This window comes from Syngnathus scovelli, chromosome 4 (assembly GCF_024217435.2).
Source record: "Syngnathus scovelli strain Florida chromosome 4, RoL_Ssco_1.2, whole genome shotgun sequence".
In the NCBI taxonomy this organism is placed as follows: domain Eukaryota; kingdom Metazoa; phylum Chordata; class Actinopteri; order Syngnathiformes; family Syngnathidae; genus Syngnathus; species Syngnathus scovelli.
Window position 1 is genome coordinate 10,048,171 of NC_090850.1, and position 12,568 is coordinate 10,060,738.

Consider the following 12,568-nt stretch of genomic DNA (forward strand, 5'->3'; position numbering starts at 1 on the left):
GCACTGTCATCATGCCTTTGTCAAAAGGTATTTCATTGTATGGTGAAGATTTGCCAACCCACGAATCATCCCACGAAAGTATACCCCATTGAAAAGGGCCATACATTTAATGAAAATTGTTTAATGCTAATAAGCTTTTCCCGAATTGTATTCGTTACACTTATGAAATAGTTAAATAGACTTGCTATTATTGAACACGTCCTGTTTCATAATGTATGCATGAACTGTGATTTCACAAGCATTGTCATTTAAATTAAATGCTTTGTCATCAAGGTTATGTGGACATTGGACTCATCCCAGAGGGATCGTGGGACATCAGGATTGAGGAGATGGCTGAAGCTGGGAATTTCTTAGCGCTCAGAGGTGACGGCCCCAACAAGTATTATCTGAATGGCGGCTGGACTATACAGTGGAATGGCGAGTACAAGGCAGCCGGGGCTGTGTTTACATATGAACGCACAGGACATCTAGAGAACCTGACCTCGCCTGGACCCACCTTGGAACCACTATGGATTCAGGTGCGATTGATCATGATATTCAATGTTTTATTTTAAATGATACTTTTCGATACAGTTGTGGTTGCATGGGTGAGTTTGGGGCCAGTCTACTTAAGATATCACAAATATCAACATATTACATTTCTTCAGTTTGTTTTAGATTGTCCTGAGATCACTATAGGAGACAGTTTTCTAATCTTTGAAAAGCTTTAACATAACCTTGCTGTAGTCATGTTTCTCAAACATTTCTCTGTGCTGCCTATACTCATTTTTTGCTCACTTTCTACATAAGATGACTTCTAAGGAAAGGTTTTTTTTTTATGGTAGATGAAAAGGCATCTTATTATAAGGCATCCTCTTCTGATCTGAAAAGCAGACCTCAAGCCTTGCCCTCAAACAACCACCTTATCTCTTGGCCACCAGCAAATCTATTTCTAAAGACGGTGCATTAGTGTAGTCTGCCTCGCTACTTGAACAACGAGGTTTTTGCTCTTATCAAAATGGTTCCAAATATGCTTTTAGCACTATCAAAGACATGCATTTGATATTTCCCAAAAAATAATCAATGAAAATGTAGATTAACTGGAAATGAGAAAATTAGAGGGGATGGCGGATACGTGGAAAGACTTGAATGTGAGCCACATACGTACAAGCCTAAATTGGCATGCTCATGTTGGCAATAATGATAATAATAACCAAAGGGTGAAGAACGAATTCCGTCGGCTGCTGACACTGAAAGGTACATTTTTCTAGCCATAATAATGGCTGTATTTTTATTGTGACATACTTTTTGACAACTACAAAGAGGAGTGGGGATCTCAAATTTAGAGCAATGATCCCAAACATATTGCTATTCTCCATAGCAGAACTTATTTTTCATTCCATAACATTTTATTGTACTGCTGTTACTTTATGAATACATTTAATGACAAAAATACGTCTTTACACTTGTAGTGAGGATTCTTGATAGCCACGACAGGCATGCGTGTATCAATATATTTAGTTGATATTATGTGAGAGACCAAGATAGAAGTATCATGTGCATTTCTATTTTGCTCCTTGCACTATGATACCTCAAAATATAATCCACTGCACTCAGAAGTCACCTAATTAGTCAATCAGTGTAAATACCTTTGTTAGAGAAGTCCAAGGAACTCAACTGACAAGCCAGGAGTAAAGTTGTGGACATGCTTAAAGCATGGTTACGTTATTTTAAAGAAAAAAAAGACAAAAACAAAAATTGGATCATCTCAAGACCCACCATTTGTATGGCAAAACTGCAAAATCGCCAAGACATGACCGCCCACTTAAAATGACAGCGGGAGAGGAGAGCATTGGTTAGAGAAGCACCTAAGATGCCCAATGTCACTGAAGAGCTGCAGAAATCAACAGCTCAAGTTGCACAATCTATCCGCGGGACAATTCTAAGTCGTGCACGCCACTGCCTTTATGGAAGCACTGCAAGAAGAAAGGCAACAGTGAAAGAAAGGCGGAAGAAGTCCCATTTTCTATTTAACATTTTGTCACATTTTAACAAAACATTAATATTATTATTATTTTCCCTCTCAAAATATGGATCAGACAGATGTGTGCACTGTTAGGCTGGCGGTAGGTAAGCCAGGGATGAATCCAAGAAAATAAAAGTTTATCATGAAAAATAGATGTATATGCCCTACATTAATTATATGAAATACAAGCATTGCTCACTTAACCTCATAAATAAAATCTTGGGTGCCAACATTCATATTCATTGAGGTTCAGGCAAAAAACAAAATCACATTAACCAGGTAAAATATATCCCAATTAGCGATTATTTCGCAAAGATCTTTTTGACACAATTAAGCGAAATATTACGTTTTAACTGAAGCTGAAAACTGACTACAAGCTCCACATTAGTGAACGCATCTGGGGATGTGTGTGTTGCATCAAAAGAGGCAGATGGGCATTCGTTTTCCGTCAAAGCCCCCTCCTCCCCCCTTGCTCATTGGTTTTCGATGCGGAAAAGTCCATCTGCTACTGCGCGTACGTGTCGGCCATCATTACACATTTGCACACGACTGCGGGTACTTGTCGATGGGACAAAGAAACTGAATTTCTGGGTCGTTTAAGTTTCATCAATACGAAGAGAACTCAAATCAATAGACATTGACTGTTTTATTTGAAAGAAAACATCTGCATCTCTTGAAAATGTTTCAGTTCCAAAAAGAAATAAGATTGTGCATTCTGTTGCACAGCTTTTTGATTTTATAAAAACAACACACATTTTTGCGTATGCAGCCACCCACCAATAGGAATAAAAATTGTGTGTTGCTCTGTTGTGTTAGACTTTTTATAAGGAAAAAAAAAGTCTTTTGTAACTCCCAGTGAATTATTTTATGTGTCCCAATGGTTCTTTGAGTATTTAAGGTTGGTGACCCCTGATTTAGATTTTTTATTTTTTTTGCGCTGGAATGATTCAATCAAAGTGCAGACGTAGATCCCATTGACCTGCTGTGCCTCGACTTGAAAATTGCTGCTTTCAAACGCTCTCTGTCCAATCTGACTTCGATGGAGCTTCTTTGCAAAGAACAATGGGCAAAAAAAAGTCAATGTCCAGATTTGCAAATACCCCAGAGGTGCAGAAGATGTGCAGCAGTAATTGCTTAGAAAGTATACTTCAAAGTATTGACCCTGGGGCCTGGATACAAATGCAATTCTTTCATGCGTGTCACATTTCTCAGATTTGGATTTGCCTAAACCTTTGAAAGTTTTCTTTGACACTTGGAAAATCCTAAACCCAAAAGGTGTTCTGTTACATTTTTAATAATTAGATTTCACATAAAAATGTAACATTATATTTTCTAAATAATCACAAATCATCATTTGGTTGACTTGACTGACATTTCAAGAACAAATATTTCAGCTGTTTTCATAATATTTCAACAAAATAGCGGGACTGAGTCACAAATTTAATGATGCTGCTCTCTTAATTGATTCAGATGATTTTGTCTCACGCAAAGTGTTTGTTGGACTTTTTTGTAGCTCCTCTTTCAAGAGACCAATCCAGGAGTGCGCTATGAATACACAATCAGTCAAAATGTTTCTGAGGACAATAACGGCTCAGCCTCAATTTTCTACTGGAAGTGTGGATCATGGAGTGAATGTAGTGCCACCTGTGGAGAAGGTAGGGGAACATGCCACTTGTTTGTTGAGTTGCAAATTAAAGAAAAAAACTTTTATGCATGTTTTTCCAACTCAAAACTGTCCCTTGGTATTCTACATGCTTTCAATAAAATATCTCAAGGATAAAGAAGGTGCTGTCTGGGCGTAGCAACCATCAAGGCTTTTCAGGCCATCTTTTGTCATTTTGCTGGAAAGTGTACATGGTACATAACAATGGTTTGGATCTATTAAGAAGTGTGTGCGTCTCAGCAGACTTGCATATTTTCAGTTTCTTCTGCATTACTTCGCAGGTGAGCGCTCGTTTTCAGTGACTCAAAGTGAAACTTTTTCTTTTTTTTGCCACATGTACATTGTTTTACCGAGTCACACAAAAACAAGGTAAATGTGTACAAAACAATGTAAATGAGATTCATCTTTGACGACTTTCAATAGCTCACCAGGCTCTTCTGGTGCATTGAAAATAGATGGTGCATGTTTCCTGGCGCAAAACCTCTCATTTCATTATCATTGCAGGTGTTCAGAGGCAAATTTTTCACTGTGTGGAAAGAACCAACGGAATAGTGGATGAGTCATCATGTGACCCTTTAACCCGACCTGACGACAACCAAACCACTTGTAACAAGGAGCCTTGTCCAGCTATGTGAGTTTGATGAGACCTTACTTGCCATAGATGCAATTTGCCTGTAATGACATTTTGTTCAAGGTCAACATCATTGACTTTTATAATTTAACTCAAGGTTATATAATCAGGTACATAGTACCATAAAGAGTTGGTAGAAGTCCATTGTATTTTTTAGTCAGAAAACCCCAGTACTCTGCACTCAATATTGTCAGTTCTCTTTTAAATTCCTATTTTACTTCCAATAGCAACAGACAAGAAAGATCATTTTTGATGCATCATAAAACATTTCAACTGAAAGAAAAAGTGACTTTGAAGAGGAAACAGCATTGGAGAGCATTGGAGAGTAGTAGAATTGCTTTGAATTTTTTTATCACTCTTAAGGACACTTGTTGAACTTTAAATCTCATATATTGTGAAAAATTGCAAGATTGGGTGAAGTATACACATTCAGCTGACACTTGACTCAATAGTTGGTTATTTCTTGCATAAAAGTACATGTTGAATAAAAAAGACAACAGCAGGTTCTTGCTCGGCCAACGTGCTACTACTGATCACGTTTGCAGTTCTTAGTTTCTTAACGAACACGTGCTAAAGAGTAATATTCAAAGCCTCTCTCAAATAGATGTTGTGCCCCCTCAAACTAAATCCACTTCTTAATGTCTTGCTTGCCTCTTCAAATATAAAATATATGAGAATCAGAATCAGACTTATAAATTATGGGCCTTGGACTAATCTATAACAATTCCATCCATCATCTGAATCTAATGTTTAATCGCCGATCGTGCCGCAAAGCAGGTTACAAGCGTGTGTGTGTGTGCGTGTGTGTGTGTGTGCATGTTTGCCTTGATGCATTAAGCCACGCGTGTACGCACACATGCAGTTGTTTGCTCTAAAAGGTCAAATGCTTGAGTCATTGTCTCTGGGGTCTACTGTGAAATTTGACAGTGACCATCACAATTATGTCACAATTCAACTAAATCTGTTTCTCTGAGTGCAGATGGTGGGTGGGTGAGTGGCAGAAATGCTCTACAAGCTGTGGGAGCTCTGGCGTGACTAAAAGAACAGTGCTGTGCATACAAGCCGTCAGTGTGGAAGATCAGAAAGCCCTCCCGCCCAGTGAGTGTGAACACATCCCAAAACCCGAGTCCGTTTTGTCCTGTAACACAGAGATCCCATGCCCGGCCGATTGGACCACTGGCAGTTGGTCAAAGGTGAGTGTGGCCTGGAATACAACTGTTACTATAAACATTGCAGGAGAAATATTCTCTGCTTTATAATTCAATATTGTTTTTACGTGCGGGATTTCATGCTTGTTTTTTGTTGTTGTTTAGTTTCGGCTTTAAGTCTTTCCTATTGTGTTGAAAGCCTATAGGATAATAATTTTACTATTTACCACTTCTACTGCCTAGTTTCTCCCCAAACACATGGTGTGCCTGAAAAGATTCTTTTGTGATCCTCCACAGTTCCATTGTCACGGCAACCGTAATGCCATCCACATCTTTAAAACAGGTCCCTTGATGACCCCATTAACTTGAGGAAAAATTCAGACAAAGGCACAGTTATCGTTAATGAAAACTAACAAACTAACTAAAACTCAATTTAAAAAAAACAACTGAAACTATAGCTTACATTTATGAAACTACTGCAAATAAAAGTAACTATAATTATAGTCTTTGTCTATTAATACATAAAGTTTCAGCCTTCATGTTAAATTTATTTATTTATTTAGGTATTTCCTGCTGTGCATCTGTCAGTTGTTTAAAGATTGTAGTTTATTTACACCCATATTTTTCCTTTTTTTTTTTTTTTAATCTTGCACTTTCTCTTTCTCATATCATATAGTGATAAATCCATACCTATAAGGTGATAGGGACTGTCCGATGCTTTGGGCATGGTGAGCACATTTGTTGTCATGGTGATGCTACCCCGAATTGACCTGACGCAACCTCACCTCCATCTAATGAAGCAAACACGGCAGCTGGTTAATCGTCTGGCTCACATGAAAGGAGAACATCATATTTTATTGTATGAAATACGTACATCTTTTGGGACATTAGGTTTTCCAACACATCATCTCAGTTCGCATAAATCCAACTCACAGCGTTGGAAAGGTGAACTTGAGCTTGGACTTTATTTTTACAGTTGATAATATTTCACAGTGGATTCAGCACACATGTTTTTTTTTTTCTGACATACAGTATATCAAGAAAAGTTACAGGACTTGAATAATAATAATTATTGCATGTAAACATTTTTATTGGGAGCCTTGAGTCCCACTCCCCCCCCAAAAAAGTCAGTTGTGCTCACCATGCTGCAACTTTTAAGTCGTCAGCTTTCTAGCAGATGCTTGAAGATTTTTGTGCCAAAAGGAGGTAGTGTTTGGAGCTGTTCAAAATTTCCCCCAGTTTAGGAAAAGCATGTTTCTACTTACCCCAAATACTTTTCGAAAATCATTCCATCTTGCACAATTTTTAATTATATGATCATTTGGACTCGCACGAAGGTCTTGACCAGTCATTTTTTTTCCGGTGTCAATCGTAACTTTCACATTTTAGATTTAACATGGGATTTCTTTTTTGTCAAAGAAAATGAAGTCTTTTTATAGCTCGGATTTCATTCATTCATCATCTGAACCGCTTATCCTCACGAGGGTTGTGGGCGTGCTGGAGCCTATCCCAGCAGTCTTTTGGCAGTAGGCAGGTACACCCTGAACTGGTCACCAGCCAATCGCAGGGATTTCAATAGGCATATATATAATCCTGAGCATGGACATTCATACATATTATGTCCCAAAAGTGTTTTTATGACATTTTAATTTCACCAAATAGCACAAAAATCCATCACAATGGGTGTTTGAGTGGAGATCAGCTTTGTAAATATAGTACAAGTAAATGTTGCCAGTCAGAATTGCAAGTAGGCGTTGCATGCTTTCACTTTGTCAAAGTCGCTGTCACAGTGAGAGATTGAACTAATGGATTCTGTCATCGCCTTGTCCATGCAGTGTTCACTAACGTGTGGAAGAGGACTACGTCGGCGTAACGTTACCTGCTCCAGAAACACTGGCGTTGACTGCGACCTGCAGCAGAAGCCCATCTCTCTTAGTACCTGTTCGATTCAGGACTGTCCGCAAATCGTGGATAATTTCGGTGACATAGACTCATCTGGAAGTGGATGGACAAGTGAAGACGTGTTGAATGAAATTAACTTCATACCTGTGGCCAAACCGCCTCCGAAGTACAGTCCCACCAAAGTCCAATTAAAAAATGATAATCCAAATGACTTGAATAACATTTTTGAGGACTTTCATTATCACAATAAGATAGAAAGTGAAGACAATGCTCCTAAAGTGGATGACTTTTACTATGACTACAACTTCATCAATTTCCATGAAGACTTATCAAACGAGAGTGGCGAAATAGATTTTTTATATGAGGAAGAACCAACTGGTCGTGTAAAGGGCACAAGTCATTCTTCAAAACCTGCAGAAACACATAGCAATACTAAAAACAACCTGAAGGACAACGGAAACCCTGAGGACGGAGGAGCCGCTCAAAAGCACTCTGGAGGTTTTGACGATTACCTTGCTGAGGATTATCTTCTGCCTGTGTCCACCACTCGGTCACCACCGGGACATTCACTCCGAAAAGATGGAAAAGAAGATCTCCTGTGGTCTGAAAACAATAACACAAGCCCCACTCTGGATGACACTACCAGGGAGCCCACACAGAGTAAAAATATGGGGCAAGATAGAGAAGATGTTAAAAATAACCACAATTCCACAGAGGAGGAGAATCACTCTGGGGAATTCACTCCATCACACGCTGCTTCGGTTCCTCGAATACACGCTGAGAACAGTCACACTGTCACATTGACAGCAAACGCCCGAAGAGAGGACGATTTAAAATTGCACCAAACTTACACTATGCCACAGTTTACTACCCTTAAGGTTTTAGAATCCTCAGTGCCAGGAAATGTAGGAGATTCCGAATTAGATCTTACACGAGTTACCAGTGAATCCAAAACATTTTCACCTGATCTTAGATTGGAAAATGTGCATCCAACCCATCTCAGTCCAGACTTGGTTACCATTAATGATGATTCCAGCGTGTCTGGCAGTGGCCTCAGTATGACCTCACTGCCTCCCTCTGACAGTTCCACTCCACTCTCTTTCCCAGATCTGTACATGTCAGGTAATCAAAAGGCCCCCGATGACACCATGTTGTCTGCTGGAACACAATTCCAGCCGCCTACGAACCAGGAAGGATACACTCAGCCTCCCCCAGATGATTTTCAGCCAGCAACAACGGAACAAACTCCTGAAAGGACTGAAGCAGATTCCTCTTTGTACACATTAGAACTTCCATTTGATGACTACGACTACAATCAAATTTCAACTCCCCCGATTGTAAAATCTGGTATTACAAATGATCCTGACTCTTCACACATTGCCCCAATGTTGACCACTGCAGCCACTCAACTTATCACCACACAAAAAACAATGAGGAATATCTCACCGACTCAACAGTCGTATCTTTGGACACTTCCTCACACAATATCAGAACACACACCAGCCGCCACACAAGTTGCGGCTTTTTGGGTCACCGGCAACTGGAGTTCTGTAAGTCTTTGTGAATCAATTCCACTCATGTTGCATTATAGCAGAGGAACAAAAGCGGCTGTCTCGCTTTTTTTTTTTCTAGTTTGAATTTGTTGCCTGCAGACATTTAAGTGAAAGAAATCATTTAACATGATTCATTGACTGAATTTGCCTTGATGTGCTGTAATTTCAACTATTTTACACACGGATAAGACTAAGCATTATACTAGAAATGAATTGAGGTTGCGCATGTGGTCACATGCTCATTCGGTGAACAGCTTTTTGTTTGTTGGGATTTGTGACTGTGTTTCTGAACAGTGCTCCACGAGCTGTGGTCTGGGTGCCATCTGGAGGACTTTGACCTGCAGTACTGGCTCAGAGTCTGATTGTGACTCAGCCAAGAGGCCAACACCCGCCCAGCGTTGTTACTTGCGGCCCTGCTCCATGTGGAGAGTTGGGGAATGGACGAAGGTGAGCTGGGTCTTGTTTGTTTGTTCTTTTCATTTTTTTGGGCAGTTCTCATTTGGGACCTTGAATTTTCAATACTGGAATTGCAAATGCTGTTAATTTGTTTGTTTACATTTGGCACGTTAAGGCCAGTTGATGGCTTTGATGCAAGAAATTGTGATTGATTATTCTTTTCAACCCTTGGGTCCAGACTGGGCTTTTAGTTTAAGCAGGAGTGGGCAATTATTTTTTCAGAGTGGCTGTGTGAAAAACTAGTTGTAGAAGGCATGTTAACATTTCAACTTCAGATAGTTCTATTATTAATTCAATGTATTTCTAAGCATAACATTGTATTGCTTTAATAATCTGAACGTACTTGTGTTTTTATGCTATTTGCGTAAGAATTGTGGAAATAAAAAAAATTGTCATGCAAATACAATGAGCTTATACTTTTACAAGTGTGCTGACATGAGCATCAACTCGTATAAGACATTCCGAGTTGGGACTCCTAATTGATTATCAGGATAAATCCCCCTGGCTCGTTTTGACTGTATAATGCATTTTTTGCATTGTCACCAAAAAAAAAGTCTACAGCTCAGAATTGTCACTTAAATATAGCCACAATGTTGCTTAGTTGGTAACGGTAAAGACACAATTAATTGCTCTTGCATGATGGTACCGCCTACTCACATCCACATCAAAATAAAAGCGCTGCTTTTAAAATAAAAGCGTTGCATACTTTATTTTTGTTTTTAGTGTCTTTACATTCCATAAATACGGTGAGGGCCAGTAAAAGACCGGGAAACGGCCTAATGAGGCCCCTGGTAATCTCCGCCTTAAAGGCTTTTGAATACATGCATGTTTAATAAAATATCTAACAGTGTTAATCCATCAACTCAGCCACCAATATTTTTAAATAGTGAATCCCAGTTAAAATCATGTCCCGCTCAGCGCACTCAGAGCTGCAGTCTTCAATGTTACATTCCTGAAACTTAAAGTTGCACGGTACAGCTATGCCTTGTTATTTATTTATTTATTTGTTTATTCATTTTATTTATTCATTGGAATCAATAAATACTTGAGGTGCCTTGACTTGGTACAATATTTGTAAACAGGCAGCCAAAACTGCTGAATAAGCCCACTAAAAATCAGATACTTTTAGAAGAAATCATATGACTAGATATATTTTTGCAGTGTTCCAGGAATTGTGGAGGTGGAATAAAATCCAGAGAGATCCAGTGTTTCGACATGCGAGATCAGAGACCTCTACGACCTTTCCACTGTCGGGCAATGTTCTCCAGGCCACATAGCAATATGCCCTGCAACATTCGGCCATGCCTGGACTGGTACACCTCTTCCTGGGGACAGGTGCCTAGCACTTTAACTGTGATATTTGCTCCTCCTGCAAGACCTACTTTGACAGCCTCAAGTTTATGAAATAGAATGTTTCTGACAATATGCTTCTTATCACTTTTAAACCAGATTGACATTTTGTGATCCCTATTTACTGCATGCTACCAAGCTGAGTACAAGTTTTTTTCTTTTATTTCACCATTTTATTTCAAAGATGATTCACTCAGAGGACTTAGCTTGCTTTCTATTTCATGAAGGCAATATATTCTTTTCACTATACATCATTACGAGGTTGCGCCTGTCTCACCTTTCACCCTCTACACATCATTGCTGGTGTGTGTGTGTGTGTTTGTGTGTGTGCGCGTGTTTGCATGCGTGTGTATTGAGCTCAGTGTTCAGAGGTTTGTGGAGGTGGAGGACAGCAACGACTTGTCACCTGCCCAGAGGAGGATCTCTGTGACACTGAACTTAAGCCCAGCAACATCCAGCCATGCAATACTCAGCCTTGTGCTCAGTGGCTAACTGGTTCTTGGGGACAGGTATGCTCTATTGAAACATACACAGTATGTAGAAATTACATGTGAATTATATTTTACCACTGCTTCAATGGTATGTTTTAATTTTGGAAAATTATTGTGGATATATGATCTTAATCTTGGTCAGACATGACTAAGACATACAAAGAGTAAACGCTTGTGTAAATTTACCATTGGTGAAAATTTGATCCCCTAGCCAGTGGTTCGCAACCTTTTTTGGTCTTGTGCACGCCTGACTCCTTTCGTCGTGTAGATAAAGCATTTTTTTTATAAGTACAGCCCATACCATGAGTACCCCCTCACAAATATCTGCAGAAGTTGAACGTAACACACGAAATATAATTTGTCCTTAATTTTAACATTTAATTACCAGGCATTTCCTTCTTTTCAAATCATATTAAACATTAAAAAAATAAATAAATAAATATAAATAAATCCCTAATGAACTTGCCTTTGTAACTTATACATTGCTTATAACATTTACCACACAAAACTGGAGCTCATTTGAATAAACTCCCTTTAGGCATTGCAACTTTAATTAGATGGAACGAGACAGTATTTTTATTTATTTTATTTATTTGTTTTTATTTTAAAGTAGAATTACTTATTTATAACATTTTGACAGCAGACAAGAACATTTACAGTATCCACACCTTTGAAACAAGTTGCAGCACACACATACCATTTTGTTGAAGGATTTTAAAAAAATGTTGAGAATATTCACTCATCATAAAAATGAAATGTTTTCACAGAACGTAACCCTTGAAATATGCTCATGTCCCCCTGACTGGGGAAACTCTGCCCTCACGGCACAAGTGCACTTGTCAAATTGCTTGATTCAGCCACGTATGATATTTGTGACGTGACACACAAACCAGTGATCATGACTTCTTTGCCAATCATGGCTCCTTCTGTCACCTTCCCACATGACTGCTTATGCCAGGGCTCATAGGTCCATGAAAAAGAAGAAAAAAAAAAAAAAAAACGTATTTTGCTCAACATGAATACATCCCTGCAGAATTATTATATAGCCTTGCAGTGACAAAATACTCTCAAAACTGAGCCACTGAATCAATATAAAAACATTTTTGAGTTGCCTGGAGAACTTGGCCATCGATTTAAAAAACAAACGCACAATGACAAGTTTGAATGTGGCTTTATTGGTGCATTCCTTATAACGTTTCCATTCTCAGACACTGAGACACTGTGGTTTGTAAAATAGAATTCAACAGATACTAGATTGGAATAGCTGCCATACATATGCTAGATAAGGGAATTAAAGGAATCTGAAACACTTTTTTTCCCCCAGTGCTGCATTTTCAAACTACTGTATAACTCAATCACCCCAGTGAAT

At 38.8% G+C, this 12,568-nt stretch overlaps 1 protein-coding gene across 1 annotated transcript in view; it reads left to right on the plus strand.

Moving 5' to 3' along the window:
- LOC125967268 (A disintegrin and metalloproteinase with thrombospondin motifs 7) overlaps positions 1 to 12,568 on the plus strand; it is a 57,231-nt gene that overhangs the window by 38,110 nt on the left and 6,553 nt on the right. The window contains exons 15-22 of the mRNA XM_049718203.2: positions 274 to 518; positions 3,519 to 3,660; positions 4,173 to 4,299; positions 5,279 to 5,492; positions 7,283 to 8,899; positions 9,197 to 9,349; positions 10,520 to 10,693; positions 11,071 to 11,217. Of these exons, the coding sequence (XP_049574160.1) occupies positions 274 to 518; positions 3,519 to 3,660; positions 4,173 to 4,299; positions 5,279 to 5,492; positions 7,283 to 8,899; positions 9,197 to 9,349; positions 10,520 to 10,693; positions 11,071 to 11,217 (2,819 nt within the window). The remainder of the gene's footprint in view (positions 1 to 273; positions 519 to 3,518; positions 3,661 to 4,172; positions 4,300 to 5,278; positions 5,493 to 7,282; positions 8,900 to 9,196; positions 9,350 to 10,519; positions 10,694 to 11,070; positions 11,218 to 12,568) is intronic.